Source organism: Podarcis liolepis (genome assembly GCF_965112155.1).
Source record: "Podarcis liolepis genome assembly, chromosome: 1".
In the NCBI taxonomy this organism is placed as follows: Eukaryota; Metazoa; Chordata; class Lepidosauria; order Squamata; family Lacertidae; genus Podarcis; species Podarcis liolepis.
The window spans coordinates 91,841,735-91,859,372 of NC_139554.1; the positions used below are offsets into that span (position 1 = coordinate 91,841,735).

The 17,638-nt window shown below is 40.9% G+C and overlaps 1 protein-coding gene across 4 annotated transcripts in view; it reads left to right on the plus strand.

Moving 5' to 3' along the window:
• PDIA5 (protein disulfide isomerase family A member 5) overlaps nucleotides 1-4,584 on the plus strand; it is a 163,206-nt gene extending 158,622 nt beyond the window's left edge. For all 4 annotated transcript variants that reach the window (XM_083490363.1, XM_083490362.1, XM_083490361.1 and 1 more), the window contains exon 17: nucleotides 2,970-4,584. In XM_083490363.1, the coding sequence (XP_083346489.1) occupies nucleotides 2,970-3,050 (81 nt within the window). In that variant the 3' untranslated portion in view covers nucleotides 3,051-4,584. The remainder of the gene's footprint in view (nucleotides 1-2,969) is intronic.
• Nucleotides 4,585-17,638: the final 13,054 nt, after the last annotated feature.

A 17,638-nucleotide genomic window follows, 5' to 3' on the forward strand; every position in this document is an offset into this window, starting at 1 on the left:
TGCAGAAGCTGTTCCAATTGGCTCTCCATATTCATTAGGAATCTAAGCCTTGGTTGCCCTGTACACATTTGGAAATTCACTACACACAGCCAAATGATAATAGATTGTTTGTTGGTTTTGTTTTGTGACCAAAACCCACATTTTCTGGGCAGTTTGCACTGGTCACCTTTAGCTTGTGACCTTGATGTCTCCTTACATTTCAGGTTTTGCAGAGATAGATTATTAGCAGCTCACTTGTATCTTGAAATGGAGGAGACAAAAGTTTACCAGCTACTCAAGAATGCTCAGTTTAAAGGTCCATAGCTAGGTTATTAACAATTGCCTGGAGACCTAATGTGAAAGATTGTTTTGTATATTAATATGGCCGGTAAACATTGTTGAGAAACATTTGGCTGCAATATTATTGCTGCTGGTACAAAAAATCTGTAGATATATAGAAAGAGAGGATTTGTGGTACGATCCTGTGGGTGCTTCGTTGAGCCTTTTTACAGGTTGTTCATGTGGGAATTCTGTCAGGATAACACCTCCACAATTTGATCCTTAATGAACTAAGCCATTCTGTAAACTTTGTTATGGATCAAGTGTTGTGCTTTGCTTTTAGAATGAAGCTTTATCCGCCCTAAATATAAATAAGAGGGAATTGAGTTTAAGCCATCTCTTTGGCTTTATAAATGCGCTTACAAAAGTAAAGGGATTTATGAAAGCCAACAGATCTTGTTTGTTTGGCTAAGGAAGAAAAAAACAAGTGTACACTTGCTCTTTCAAAATCACACTTTGGGGGTGGGGAATCTGGCTAGCTGTCCTAGTGTTCAATTGTCCTTTTCGTTTCTTAACATTTGAGTTAGCACACAGTGCCTCTGCATCTTCATTCTCTCAATTACTAGCAGAGGGCTTCCTCCCTCTACCCAGCTGGAACTTGTGTGCTCAGAGGAGACTGTAACTGCCAAGTGCTTACTGGGAAATTGGAGATTTTGTTAAATCCTTCGTTAGTTTAAAAATATTTCCATTTGTGGCGATGAGCAACTTGCCCTCCCCCCAATCTCTTTCCTCCTAGGCCAACATTTCAGCTTATGTTTGGTAGTGTTATCCCTGTTGAGAGTCTAACAGTGCATCTTTGGTACAGCAGCAAACTGCTAATATTACTGTCATTGTACTCATATGTTGCAAGGCTGTATTTATTACATTGCAAATAAGGATACAATCTCTTACTAGCTCTCATTTTAAAAAAGTAGTCTGGGCTTCTCATATGCAGTGAAAGAGAACGTTCCCTGTGAAGTCAGTGGGACTCATGGCACTCACCTTGGCTCCAAAGAGGTATCTTGCTTTAGGCACAGGGCAGGCCCAGTAGAATATTTATCTGAGGTCTTTCAACCATTCAGAATAGATTTAAGATAGGTGTAGGAGGAAGGGGAAATCGCTGAAAATTACATTCCTGGTTGTTTTGCTGATGAATTCCTTCTCTCAGTCACCACTAGATACCACCCCCCGTCTTTGAGCCACAGGCCCCATATTGTACAGCAGTATTAATGGTCCCTTCAGTTTTAAAAGTAATAATTGACCATGTGATGGTGGCTGCTGTTCAATAAATCCATGCACCTAAACTTCTTTGGATCCCAGACTGCTTCTACACTGCAGTGAGCCTGGAGAAAGGCAGATAACAGACCAATGCAATGTTACTGTGTTGAAAACAGGACCTGCTAAACACATCTTGAAGTGGAGCACTAAAAAAGAGTGGGGAAGCTTATTTTAATTGTGGTTATATATCCTTTTCAACAGTTACTTGGGTATTGGACATTTTGTTAGAAATGGAGAAAGAAACATCACACACAGCTTCACTGGGCTGGATAATGTGTTTCGGATAACACTTGTAATAGCAGGTACATTGCTAATCAAAAGCTAGTTCTTTGGGGTGTTTACTAGGATCTCAAATTTCGCAACTAGTGGTGCGGAACATTCTGAATTAAAATTGACAGATGCAGCCGACAGAATAGCAGTGGTTCCATTCCCTCTGCATCATGTGCCCAAATAGATCAGATGAGTTGTCAGGTCTAATCTAAAGCCCTTGGAAATTAATGGAAAAGCTTACAGACTTCTGTGGTAGTTTGGCTCAAACTCTCACTGTTTTGGGAGCATGACCTCATTATTTTGATCACTTACAAAGAGACAATATGCTGCAGATTAAAGGCACAGTTCTTTGCTGCAGGATTCTCACAGACATGGCAGAATAATAGCAGAACTCTCCTGCCCTGCAAATTTCATGTTCATTTTTAGTAATGACTTGTTTCAGAATGTGGTTACACCTTTCAAGTATTTTCACATTGGGGAGCCTTCACAAGGCGGTTTAATCATCTGATGAGTTTAGCTGGAAGCTTTTCCTTGTAGTGATTATTCCATCTCAAAAATGGCTCGGCAGCAGAGGAAGCTTTTAAGAGGGGACTGAGATAATGAAGGACATATGACCAGGTCTGGGCAGTGTGGGGACTGAACTGTGAGATTACCACTCTGAGGAAGGAAGATTATACAGTTGCTAGTGGTGGAGGCAGGAGGCTTTTGAAAATAGTGAGCCAAGACCAGGAGCGGGTGTTAGCAGACTGGAATTGGGGGACGTTGTGTGGCAAGAGTGAGCCAGGGGAAAGCAAGGCAGTAGCAGCAGTGTGCACCATGCACCCTTCACATAGCTGTGTCCACTTAGGATTCTGGAAGAGTGATGAAGCACTTAACTCCCACTCTGACCCCATCCATCCATTCAGAGCAACCATGATGCTGTAGAGTGTTTCTTTTACTTAAGGGAAGTGTTCAGTTTGTGACCAAATGGTCACTTGTCATATAAATACAAGGACCTGCCTTACCTGCTCCTTTTACCTCTGCCTGCACTACTGCATGCCCATTTGCCTGTAGAAGATGCGTTGGAGTCCTGTGTTCCAGTTTCACTGTGCAACCAATGCCTTTCTTTACCTCTCACATTCTAGGAGTCTGGATTCTCGACTTTCATGCGGACGCTCAGAGAACGGGACCATGAAAAGATAGGGAAGAGGAAAGATGAGTTGTAATTTCTGCCTCACACGATGATTTCCACTGCACTGTGAATGGTCTCAGGGCCACTGGTACAATGCCTGGGATTCCACATCTTTTTAAAAAGAGAGACTTTGGTTTTTTTTACAAACAGCCATTTGCCATTTTGTACAATTTTGAAATAAAGTGAGATCATTTGATTTTTAAAAGGAAAAAAATAAATGACATCATTGTTGCCATATTCTGTTATGGAAAACGAAAAGAAGAGCGTTTTCTCTCCATTTGATGCACCTATGCCCATTTGATACTCCTATGCAATCTTTTTTGTAATCTGTAGGTTTGATAGTGATTTCCCCCTGACAAGGTGATTTCTGCATTTTTTTAATTTTTGAAGAATATTATATGTGAAATGGCTTTTAAAAATTGGAGGGTGAGGATGAATGGAAGGTGCAATGGATCCATCAGGAGCAAGTTCCATGGAAACAGACAGAGCTTTGTGGTCTCAGTGGACTCTGCCCCAAGCCTCTTCAGGTGCAGTTATAGCACTTGTGTGCACAGCACTTAATTCAGGAACCAGGTGAGATTAAGTGCACTTTCAGTCCTTATAGTCCACGTACTAAGCAGACATCAGCCTGCACTGCTCACTCCTGCTCTGCATGGCTAATCAGACATCTGCCAGAACAGGGTAGTGTGTGGAGTCTGAATGACAGATCTGCCACAATTATCACACAAGCATCTTTTGTAAGTGGGGCCTTTTCCAGGAACAGTGTGTGTGCATTTCTATTTGTGCTCAGCAGTGCCAAACTGGTAGGACGACTAGTTGTGACTGGGGCATGCTCTTGCGGTCTTGCTAGGTTACACTTCCTTCCTAGAGAGATGGGGGGGGGGCAATTTTTAAGGTGCTCAGGGATAATAGGTAAATAATGAAGAAGCATTGATTGGCCATTTCAGATCTTAATTGACTGTAGTGGTGGTTTTTGTTTTGTTTTTGTTTTTTTAATCTGCCGTACTGTTTACATATCTTTATAGAATGTGTGGGTTATTTCAAACAAATGTCTCTGCATTCGGCACATATCAAGCACCGAATGTCTCTCAGTGTATGTGTTTGCTCTCACGTTGTCCAATGCTCCTGTAAGCATAGGAGTGGTGTAGTGCAGGTATAAATAAGGTTCTACTTAATTTATGATCTGACCATAGGAACTGCGTATTTGCTAAGCATTCCATTTGACTGTTGACAGAGGCACTGATATTTTTGATATGAAGAAACATCATGCAACAATACTTGTTTACGTTCCAAAGGCTTGTCTATGTGAGTTAACTACAAAAGGAAAGTATAATTTTTTTAGAATTCTATAGAAGCAAGTTGTGCTTTAAAAAAAAAAAATTGTTTAGCCCCTGTCAGTGATGTAAGAAAATAACAGCATTACTAGAACTAGCTTTTAAAAGTCCGTAATTATGTGCAGATTCTGTGAGGTGAGGGTGATCTGGACATTGTGTCTCCATGGGATTTATTATATTTTTTGTGATTTCCAATTTGATCAAAAAGAATAAAAGATTGAAAATATGCTCTAATTGCTGCCTTTATTCAACATTTTGTAGGCCAGATTGCCTGAAGCTGCTGTGCTGGTGACTAAAAACCATTTCTTCTAGCCGTTCTCGCTAGCCACACCGGAAAGGTCAAGCATCTCCAGTCTCCGCTTCCATGTTTTCAAAGTCCCTGTGGGGAAAGAACAAAAGTCTCCTCGCCACTGTCTTGCCTAATTGTTAAGGCAAGTTACAAGTAACAAAAGAGTCTTTGTAAAGCTGTTTCTCTTGACTCCTCTGCTCCATCTGGTGGAAGATGCAGATAAATTCGGGAAATCTGTAATGAAATAAAACCCACAGCCTCTCTACCTGGGCTACTTCTTGCCAGTACATAGATCTGCAGAATTCTAAAGTTGGAAGGGAACACAAGGGTCATCTAGTCCAACCCGCTGCTATGCAGGAATATTTTTGTCCAACGTGGGGCTGAGCCCCACAACCCTGAGATTAAGAGTCTCATGCTCTACCAACCAAGCTATCCTGCAGGAAATAACAAGCTGTAGAAGAATACATAGGTGCATGGGAAATGATTATAGCCCATTGGTTAACTGAAATCTGGTGTTCTTCCTTACAACCTTGTAGAAACTTCTCAAGTGCAAGCAGAGGCACTGTAGGCCACCTGAAGAGGTTCTGTGAGATGGGTTCTGCTTGAGGATCACCTATAGAAAGATCAGGGTTTTAAAGGAATGTTCCTTCCTTCATAATAGTCTCAGCTCCATCAAAGGAGATAAAATTTCCCTTACTTCACTCCATCAATCTGGGGTGTCCATTAGCAATGAAAGTTGGATCTAGCAACTCTAACAAACTTGCTGGAATACTTATAGGATTCATGCATAGAAAAGGGGCAGTAGTGGTACAGATATGACCCACATACACTGTCACTTTTGAATATAGTCTGCGTAAAACGCCATGTATGAAGCTGAGAGTGTCACTGGAGTATTCTCAGTGAAGAAACAATCTCTACTCACTGTCTGCTTGATCTTGCTTCTTTTCACTCTTGTTCGGGCTCCACGTTTTCTCTGCTGTGGATTCTCACTTTTTAACAAGCTACCAGTGGCCTGGTTTTCCTCTTATGTATTCCTTTGAATGCTAGCGAGCAGGGAGGTCTGCATTGATGATCTGCTGTAAAGCACAGTTGTTGTTCAGGTGATCTACAGCTGAAAGGGGAAGTGTGTGGGGGGGTCATCCTTCCCACCTGGACATTTAGCAAAGTTATGTGTTTAAGTCCCGCTGACATCAAGAACATCAGAGCCCTGCTGGATCAGGGCTCAAGCCCATGAGCCCAGAGTCCTGTTCTTACAGTAGCCAGTCAGATGCCTACAGTAAGCCTGCAAGCAGGACCTGAGGACAAGAGCATCATCCCCATGCGTGATTCCCAGCAAATAGATTTGGAAGCATCCTACCGCCCAACAGTGGCACTGCAACATTCCCATCATGGTTCCTTGAATATATTCAATTAAACTCAATGGGAATAATGCTTAATTTTAGTTTGATTGTTTGTTCTCTCTCTCTCTCTCTCTCTCTCTCTGTGTGTGTGTGTGTGTGTGTGTGTGTATGGTGCATTGCCAGACTTATTAAATCATATGTGATTTTCTCCTGGCCTTCTCTCTGTTAGTGAAATACTAACTCTCAAAACAGTGTGCTTTTGTGCTGCCGAGGGAGACTGTGGGAGGAGACCTCACAGGAGTTCCCACTCCGCTTTTCATTCTCAATGCACTTCCTGCTTTTTCTCTGGCCCAATTATTGCTTCTGTGTATTTGGCACTCATTAATCTGCTGGAGCCCCTGCTATGTAATCAGTGAATGATGATAGGGTGATTTGCCTTGTGTGGTAGTAAGCTTGTTAACCATAACATAAATCTAAGCAATGGTTCCATGCCAAACAGGTTCTTTTATTAGACTCCGCATGAACTTTCCTATTAGCCAGACAATTAGCTGTCTGGAAAATGAATGGTGTTTCTCCCCCCACCCTTCTTTTCTCTATAGAACCTGTCCTTACCACTTAGTACTATCTTCATTTTTCCTTTCTGTTGTTCTTAGGCTGATGTAGAGTAGAGATGGACAGATCACTATTTCCAGTCTGGGACAGTTTCACACGTGTTCATTCCTATGTCCGTAAGTCCATTCAGACATGTTTCCACACTATATTTCCATTTTTAAACTATATTTCCATGAAAAATCTGCATTTTATGTAAAGTATGTATCCAAAAATAACTCCTTTAACCTAAAATGCACATTTTAAAATGTATTTTGGTACTTTTCCCAAGTGAGAACTGCAACACAAAAAATCAGAGAAAGCTGTTCTGATCCATATATTAGTTTGGGAAGTGCTGTTAGGATTGTTTGATTTAAAATGGGGACAGAACAAAATGCACAATGGTCCCTACTTGTGGTATTTAATTTTCAAGGGAGTTCCACTTCTGTGCTATAGCAGCAACAAATCCTTCTCTTTGTGGCTTGATGATATTGGCACTTAGGAGCCATAAAGTAGGACTGACAGCTGGCCAACATTTCACTGGCTGAGTGAGCATTTAATCCTCCTTGCCAGTTGCCAGAATGGAAGGCAGAAAATAACTATGGTTGAATCGAGGTGTGTTCACCTACAAATGGACTGGTTCCTTCCATTTGCACAAATGACTGAGATACAGTGAAGGCCCTACCACAAGAGGGATGGAGGTAATTTGCCCCAGTATTATCTGGGGTTTTTTTATTTGTTGGTTTCTTTATTAAATTTCTATTCTGCACTTCCTCCCAAAAGAGTCCCCATGTCACCTCCCACATGGAGGGTCCCCCAGTCACCCACAGCAGCTTTCCTGGGAGTTTACAAACAGGAGGAATCTGCACAATTCACCTTCCTCCCCTTCAGCATGTGGGGAGCATCCCATGAGCACAACTCTGTTCATGGTTAGTCTGGATTAAACTGAATAAGCCCAGTGGTTTCATTGTAGTCCCTTCCTTCCTCCTTTCTTCCCTGCCTTGAAACAAATATGACACTCTTGTAGGAAATATTCTGCATATACATGAAGACAATATCCTTAAAATGAATTTCTTTGGGCAGGGTGTGGAGGAAGCTTCCTACAGATCTGACAGAAGACAAAAGGCACATAGTCCTTTAAAGAAAAAAAAGTTCCCTTTAGGAAAAACTTGTGCATGTGTTGAGAGGCAGTCAGATGGAAGTACCAGGAGATAGATTATAGATAGGTAGGTAGTTCTGTATGCATGTATTTAAGGAGCAAGCACTGGAAATTGTTTTATATGAAAGGATACAAATACAGTGGTACCTCAGGTTAAGTACTTAATTCGTTCCGGAGGTCCGTTCTTAACCTGAAGCACCACTTTAGCTAATGGGGCCTCCCGCTGCTGCTGCACCACCGGACCACGATTTCTGTTCTCATCCTGAAGCAAAGTTCTTAACCTGAGGTACTATTTCTGGGTTAGCGGAGTCTGTAACCTGAAGCATCTGTAACCTGAAGCGTATGTAACCCGAGGTACCACTGTACTAATTTGTATTTAATTTCTTTTTAAAGTTACTTCCCAAGTTTTTCATAAAGAGTAGAGCAGATTAAACTTTGTAAGCCAAACTCTCTTCATTTAGGTTCCCCCCCCCCTCCACCACCCCAAACTTGGTGGATTTCACATCAGATTTTGGCCTAGCCTTTCCTAATTAAACAGCTAAGGAGTTCAAGTTGATGCACAGTGGTTTGTAGTGCCTAAAGCTTTTGCAGGCCATTAGAGTTTAATTGTTCATCTCGTTTAAAATCATCTCAACTCAAAAGACATCTTGGCTGAGAATGAAATGGGTCATGAAACTATAAATAGGAGGTAAATTATATTTGCACGTTAACTGAAACGGGGGAAGGAAGGGAGATCTTCCAAGGCCAATAGACTCCATTACAATATCCCAATGGGAAAATTGGATTCCACAATTTTCATGTCATTGTGGAGTAACCAGTTGAAAAGAATTACTTATCTAAAGCACAGTGAGCAATTGTCCTAGACATGCACTAAAGCCTGTGATTCGGAGCAGTCCCAAGAGATGAAGTCACCATTGGCAAGTTCCAATTTTTTTTTTTAATAAATGTCTGCAGTTCTCAGCAATTAATACAAATATAGACACAGCCAATGGCACTGGAATCCACAGACATATGTGTCTGTTTATTGTAGACGAAAAGAGGGGTTGGTGGAGGTGGGAAAAAGCTACAATCGACGTTTCAGTTTAGGACTAATTGTACTTTTGTTCTTCCTGTGCTGATCAAAGCCAAAGTCCTTCCTATTTCAAATGTAAACACTGTTGGTGAGCTGATTTCTTAAAAGCAGAGATCAGGGCAACTATTATATTTCAAAGGCTAGTTTAAAACAAAAGACCTGGCCTGGATACCGGGGCTGTGTTTGTTCAAGAGAATAAAATGTGCATTTTGAAAGGACATTGAGTTCACTGTACATACATCTAAGCTTTGACATAATTGTCACACTTTGATTTTTTCCCCCATTTAATTTCACTCTGACCTTTCTTTCTTTGCACCTATATGCCTGCCAACTGAGAAAAACGCTCCATGCAACTGATGATGGGTACTTCAATACAGGAAAGCTTCTGCTGTAACAAATGTATTAGTCTTTTGAGGTAGCGTAAAAATCCTTGTTCTTTTCATGATGGCCTGCCCAATTTGAGGCAGAGTGTCTGCTCTGCATCTGATTTTCCCCACAAGGCACCCCTAAGCATCTGGTGAACTTGTCAGAATAGAATCTGGTCTAGAAAAGCAGGCTGGCTTTCTTAAACTCATTCCCACAACCAACAACCCCTTACCTGCTTCTCTGCTCAGAAAATAGGGGGTAGTAGTGAGTGGGAATGGAGTAGTAAAGGATTTAGTTAGAAGTGGTGCATAAGCATAGGAAAAGGACCGACCTTACCCACCACTTCATGATTGATGGGCCCTTAGCTAGTATATGGTATACATAGATGTATGCACATGTACATCCATGCATGAATTTATATACATAACATCTTAATGGTTTTGCACAACTGTAAAGACAGCATAGCTTTCTCTTCTCAGTACGATATGCAAAGCAGTCTGCCAAACCATGGCTGATTTTACAAGTTTGGACCTTAGTAGCATTTCCAAATAAAATTTTTCATCTTGTGACTTGGTTCTCCATGAAATATATATTTCATTATCTATATGTAGGTTACTGGCATTCATCTTAATATTCCTTAGAACCAGATCAATGGAAGAGAAAGAAGCCATTGTGTGTGCACATATTTATTAAAATAACATAAGAAACTTGCCAATATGAGTTTTTACATTTCAGTAGCACACAGAGTAATAATTGTGTGTCGCCTTTTAATAACGCAAGGGACAGATACCTGTAAGGAACTAGAAATAACCTATACCAACCTCCGAGGCATTATGTAAATGTTTCTGAAATATTTTTAAGTCATGCAAGCCTTTTAACTCTCTCTTAGAAGTTGGGTTTTAAAAGTGCAGGGATTTTGTAGATGCCCAGGACAACCTACCTTGGGGCAGGTTTTCTGTAATCAAACATCCCAATAGATTAGCTCATACCAAAAAAGTTTGTTTCTGCTATATAGGCCACAACAAGCCTTACAATCAGGAGGGTGCAGCAGCTGATTTTAGGTGCCATAAAAGGACAGCCAATTGTTATTTACTTTATTATTATTATTTTACTACCCAGAAGGGGGAGGCACTTGTGGGTTTTGCTGCCACCTTACACAACTGTATTTTCCCACAACACAAACATGGGTGAACATGAAATGTTCAAAGATTTGTTCTGGGATAAATAATATCCAAGCTATGAGAAAATTGGCTGGTACAGTATAATGCTGGCTCTTCTTCCACCAGGTAGTGGCATACATAGGCATTATTTCACAGGGGGTAGAGTTATATAACCCATGTATCCATATTTTGCTTCTTTCAGCATAGACTACCAAGAACCATATCAGGTAGATTAGACTGATGAAGATGGATTGATCCAGCATCATATGGTGAGCTTCTTGCCTGGACAAATATTTTAATGGGGTCTCTGGGGTCAAGGTCCAGCACTCTGGCCACTAGATCACATTGGTTCATGAGGGTAAACCACTAAATAAACAACGTTCCATAATGTGCTTACTGAATTTACATGGGATAAAATTATCCCTGATCATTTGAGCTGGAATAATTTAATCACATATAAAAGATTTCTCAATGGCAGTTGTTGCTCATTCATGACTGCCCACTCTAAAGGGCTGAGCTACATGGTACCACGCCAAGGGTGTGTTTTGAGATCTGTGTCTGCTGAGGTAATTTGGAAATTGGAAGGAAAACCCTTCTCCATGCCCACTTATTCTCCACTGAAAACATTTGCTCCACAAACAAGGTAAATTCACAATTTGAATTATTAATTCAGAGCTAGGGTGTGGAGGGGAAAGCTTTAAAAACAACTGTGGAAAAGTATTTGCATGGGAGAATTGGTAGACAGGAGACGGACTATGTGTTTCTCCTCTACAAGTGATCTCTGCATTTGTGTTATGAGCAAAACATAGGGCAGGGAACTAACTACATGTTTCTCTTGAAAATTCTACCTCCGTCAGTGAATATTGAAATTTTGGGTGTTCTAATTTTGTGATGCACTAAGAAGCCCAAAATACTAGAACCTACAGATCAGCTCTATCATTAGAGGGATTCAGCCTGTCTATCAGAAACTGTTCAGAGATGTCACAGATGGAAATAAATTACCCTCTGTTGCTTGAGATTATAGACCTCTGTTTGCAAATAAACCAGACTATCATTACACTTTCTCTTGCTTTTCTTCAATTTAACTGTGTACATATTTGGTATGTGGGATGTGGTGCCTTTATACATTTGCTGCTAAATGATCTGTAATAGCTAATCAGATCATCATGCAGAATTGCACATGTTAATGAAGTTGGGGCTCTCACTCGAATGCCTATTACAGTAAAGCTCAATTTATCCACACAATTCTAGTTCAATGTCATATGTATTGGATATACCTCACAATTTTCTGTGTGCCCTCTCTGCTTCTTCTCTTTATGTGCACACTCATAATGGAACTCAAGAACATATTTCTACTTCGCTGTCTCTCATCCATCAAATCCCTCCTCAAAACCCACTTCAGCACACTTTAAATATGTGTAACACAACTCACTCACCTTTTATTCCCCCTGCTTCTGCATTTTTCTCACTGCCTGGATTGTAAGCTCCTTGTGAGCAGGGACCTTTCGCTAGCACCAGTACTGTGTACAGTACTGCACACTCTGATGTTGTTATATAAATGTTATATAAATAATAACCATGCCGGGCTGTAGGTAGAAATTTCACACCAGGAAATGGCTTGTAGCTGCAACTCCTGTGCCTTATTAGAAAGAAATTTATTCTGCCTTTGCCCAGTTCATAGAGTCACATTTGATTGGCTGAAACACCATATAGTAGCAGCCAAGGGCTTTGGAAGATTTCCTGCCAATAAGGGGCACCTTCCTCCTCTGTTTTCCAGTCCACATGTGATAACCCCCATTGCTGCAAGCATACCTATGACTGACTATATGCCCTCTCAATCCCTGCCCATTGTGACTTATCAAATCTAGCTAGCAGAGCCTGGATGCTTTGGTGTAGTGGGTGGTTAATTCATCTTTGTGCCAGTGATGTAGTTCCCCCTCGTCTTTTAAAGAGCCACTGGCATAGTGCTAGTCTGTGACAACTACCGACAACTTACAAATACCCCATTTTGCAGCGCGTTGATCGAGAGGGTGGTGACATGGCAATTGCAGACATTCTTGGAAGATGCCAACTTTTATTTGGGGAAACTTTTATTTTGGAGGCAAGCTTGGTAAAAGTAAAGCAGAGAGGAGCACAGCTGAGCAACTGTAAAAAGGGGGAGGACACAAAAAGGGCAAGGGTCTGCAAAACATTATTTTGTCTCAAACAGAGCAGCTTGCCTATGCCTTTTTATGACAGGGTGTGCAAGATAAGCAGGATACACTGTTTGCACAAAACCTTGAATTCCGCTTTGTTGGCAGAGTTAAAGCTGGTCAAGGACCCTTATAGCAAAGTGTCTGTGTACATCTACTCAGTTTTCATTTTTCTCCTAGGTTTGTTTAATTTGCTTGCCTCTTTCTGATGGAAAAATAAATAAATATGAAATATATTTCTGAATTATTAATTATATGCAGCCTTTAGAAGACAAGCCATCACCCACCAACTCAGCCTTTTTTCCCTTTTCTTTCGGAAACAGCACAGGCTGTATTTGCTATACAGAAGAAAAGGGTAAAGATATCAGTAAACTGCTAAAATTGCAAAATGCACCTATTAGAATGCTTGGGCAATGCAGCTTTAGCTTGACTCATCCAACACTAAATTCATGGAAGAACTTATCTTTTTACCTTACTGTTTTTCACAAGGGTGAAACTGGAATATTGACTCCACATTTTTAATATACCGGTATATAGTTTGATGTTGTGCATTTATTTTGTTTGCTTTTTTGTAGAACAAAAATAAAAATGAGAGAATGAGTGATTTTATATATCAAAAACTTACATAAAAAATTATAATATGAGAGGAGTAGCGTGGGTATGGGCATATATGGTGGCAAATGGGAAAGTGCTTGAGTTTGTGGAGAGGTCATAAGATATGCAAGGAGATAAAAGTCCAATATCCTGGTCACCAGACACCTTAGCAAGTTCTGATGAATTTGCATGAGGGGTAGAAACCCTTTTAAAAAATACAGTTGAGCAATTTTCTTCTATCCTTGGATTCCTAAGCTATTTCCCCCTTCCTGCTTGTGCATTGCTTGCTGCAGGTATTATTTTTACTGGCCTTAGGGACATGAAGCTGTTTGACTATAAATTGTTTATGGGGCAATCTTATTTACAATGAATGCTTTTCTCATTTACTTTTAATTGTTTAAATGAAATCTAATTAAGTTTGGTGGAGAAGAATGATACATGAAACAATCAGGTTGGAATGAGTTTTTCTCTCTCCAGAAATATCTGAATGTAAACAAAATCTGACAATGTGTTCCATTACAGTAGTAGGAAATCTAAAGGGACTGTATGAGCTAGGAGTGTATTAATGTGGTTTTCGGATTCAATTTCATTCCCAGAGAAGGAAGAAAGCAAGTGGTGGGTGGAAAGACCCGAAGAGAGACCTCTGTGATTGGATCGGCCCCGTTTCATGATCACCAAAAGAAAACAGACCTGCTTTATTTGCGTAACAGCCAAAGTGCCTGTGACCCTGAAAATGAAACGATACTAATAATATATCACCCTAACGGAAGCTTGTTGCTTTGCAAGCTAAGAGAGATGCACTGTGAGGAAAGACGGCCTTTGCCATGCACAAGGATGCAGAGCCTCACTGCGGTAAGAGTCTTTCCATAAAATGCAGCTACTGCTTCTACAAGCAGAGATGGGTTTCCCCTCTGAATTGTGTGGTGCAGTTAGGGCAGGAATATAGGGCTTAGGGCCATCACCCAGTGGGATGATCAGAGGGTGGGCGTAGTGCAATTTGAATATAATACATGCTGGTTTGTTTATTTATTTACACACGACTGTATATGCCACATAGCTATAATCCCATTGCCATCTGAAGAGCCCACCCACTTCCCTGTGAGACTACTAAGTCCAGAGGGTAAAATTACATACCCTCCAACATTTCTTCGATGAAAATAGAAACGTCCCATTCCATAATGATAATCTTACAATTTATACTCCACACATCTTACTGGGTTGCCCCAGCCACTCTGGGCAGCTTCCAACACATATAAAAACATAATAAAACATTAAACATTTTTTAAAAACCTTGCCTATATAGGATTGCCTTAGACAACTTAGGGGTCAGATAACTCCATAGCCTCCAACATTTCTCCAATGAAAAAAGGGATATCCTAAGGAAAAGGGGGACATTTCAGGTTCAAAATGGAAACTGGGACGGATTCTCTAAATCAGAGACATCCCTGGAAAATAGGGAACTTGGGGGGGGGGTGTCTGAAATTACCCAAGTGCACCACTGTCCAGATTTATTTGTGAAAATGGCGGGTCTAGTAAGTCTTCTTTCTCTCCTCACTTGATTCAAATAGTAACTCAGCTTGTGCACTGCACCCTCCTCTTCCTTGCAATGTTTTCTAGCTCCATTCCTATTCAACCCCCAAGCCCTTAAGGGGACAAAATAGTCTGTGTGGGAAGAAGGTTGAATCACACACTTTATACCCCATCCCAAAGCTGACCACCACAAGGGCCTTTAAGGTACAGTTCTCTCACCTCTTCAACCAGCTTCGCAGACAAAGATTTGATTTTAGTTCCAGATCCCCACCCTCCACCACAAATAGTCTGGTCTGGAAGATAACGTATGGTCTAAAGTCATATGAAGCAGCAGTTGTGGGTCTGGTCAGCGCCTGGGTGGGAGGTCGCCTGGGAACACTGTGCTGGCTGCCCCGAGTTGCATCATAAAAAGGGAGGGATATAAGTGTAGCAAATAAATTATAAATGTATAAGAAGTCAGGAAACACCTCATCCTTCCCTAGACCCTCACTTCCCATTTCCTTTTCCAGATCCTACATACTAAACACTGGTTCCTAGCCAAGTAACCAATCTGCACCCACCTTAGCAGAATATTATTCGTTTCTTTACTTAGACCGTTTTAGACTACTTAATATATTACATTATCTCTAAGTGGTGCATGGAAAACTAAGGTCACATCAGACAACAAGAAATTAAGAATTTTTTACAAAAATGAACAGTTACATGGGGGGGGGATATTGCATTAGTACATCATTACTAATGCATATAAATCAATATTAGTTCCAACTCTCCCACAAAATTTAACAAGGAATAATGATTCTACAAAACAGCTGATATCACCCTAGTCTTTTACTTTAGGCTTGCTTTTTATGAGCAGGCCCACAGGTGCATGAAACAACCTCAGGCTGCCCACAGCTGTGTCCCATTCAGCAGTCATCTGCCGTCTTCACACAGGTACAGCAGACTTGGTGAGCTTCCGGGGGGGGGGGTCCATGTGGGTGAGAAAATGGCACCCCTTCACTCACTGTCCTTTTCGCCAGCCTCTGCTCACTTCTCCTCCAGCTGCATTCATGAATACTGCATTCATGTCTATCCCAGATTTCCTTGAACCTTGCTATCTGCTCTCTCTTTTGGTCCAGGGACTCTTTGGCAGCCAGCCATGTCCCCCCACTCCCCCCCCCAAACCTGCAAATTGGTTGATTGGCTTGTTGTTTATGAGAGAATTTTCCCCTTCAACAGTCTGGACTCATGATTTGCATTTTTAAAGGTCACATTTGCATGATGCATGCCCTGCCCTTGGGGTGTATGTGAGTTCTTCTGACTTGGAAATTTGCGGGTAGATTGATTGCTGCAGTCAAAAGGACTCAGGAGTCAGGATATTGTTCTATAACATCCAAGTCAATTTCAGCTATCAACAAACATGTGCCAACACAGCAGCTGGCAGCTGCCTTTCCGAATGCCTGGACTGTGGACTGGAAGCTACAATAGGCAGCAAATAGGTACATAAATGTATAATATTCTTCATTTAAATTATGAGTAGGAGGCCATTTTTAGGGGTGAGGAAACTCACCTTGAAATGCATTTGTGTATTTTGAGATGGGTCAATTTGCCCTATGGGCCCCATATTTTTCAGTTTTAGCAGCTTCACTAGCAAGACTTGATCCCTCTTTTTCCAGATTCAGGAAGTTATATGTGATTATCCCTTAAGTGACTGTTCCTTTGAAATGGGTCTGTTTTCTGCAGCCTTCTGCAACCCACTGAAATCTTTATTAAGAAATGCAGGTAATGATTGAAAGCATTGGGGGGGGGGGAGGTTGTTTTGAACCTAAATCTGCAAGTTCTAGAACCCCAAGTATCTACAGTACTTAATGACATCGGTCATAAGCTCCCTTAATATTCTCTGTTGAGCACTTAAATGTGAAAAGAAAAATGGTAGCAGGTTTGTTGGACCACTGCTTGTCTCCTGTCATTGGGAAGAATCGAGATATCCTTATTTTTCTGCTGATACACTAAAGAACCAAGTGTTTACAATAAGAGTCAGTGTGGTGCAGTAGTTAATTCAAAGTCCCACTTGGCCTTGAAGCTGACCTGGTGACCTGCCTTGGTGGTGAGGTGCTGACCCTGCATGCTGCCTGAATCTCCTTAGAGGAAGAACAGGATAAAACTGTAGTAATAGAAATGTCATTCTAACCAACCCCTGTTCAGTTGCTATCCAGTGACTCTTCCTGTCATCTCCACTTTTCCAGGGAGTGACAACTCCTTAACAGAGAACAAATTCACACAATTGAAAGGGTCATTGGATGTTCTCAGGTCCTACCTGGTGCTTTGATGTGGAGAATATTATTCCTGAACACGATAACAAGGATTACTGTCTTTTTAAAATTATTGGCTCTAAGGAATAGTCCATTTAAAATCATCTGGGACTGAGTGTTTAAAAACCTGCCAGCCAGCAATTCTAATAGTAACAAGGCTGACAGTCCTGAAAATAAATCACAATGGAAATAAACTGGAAATTGTGAGTGGAAATAATGGGTAGACAGTGGTCTTTAATTATTTGAAAACCAATGAGAATATATGGTGTCTTTTTGCAGTATGTTATTCAGTAATTATGTTGCTCCTATGTGTTTACAGTGCAGACACCTTTCTTCATAGCTTCATAGTATTTGCACTTAGCATAGGAGCCAACTCCTAGGGGCCGAGGTCCCTCTGCCCCTCCCCAATAAAATATTTGAGGGGTCTGGGATCCTCAAAGTTGATGGGCACTGCCATTCAAATTGTATGCTTGTGATCAATAGTGCAGGGCAGGGCTAACCTAGCCCCACCCAATATTTTATTGAAGTTGGCACCCCTGGTTGGTTCTTAGGCAATTGTGATTCATCTGCAGGTTGCTCATATTGTGATTATTGTCTTGCATGTCATTATTAAGTAGTAAAATAAAATTACAGGTACATTTGATGAAAATTTAAAATCATGTTAAAACATTAAAGTAAGAATAAAATTCAGCATTTCAAGTAAAAAT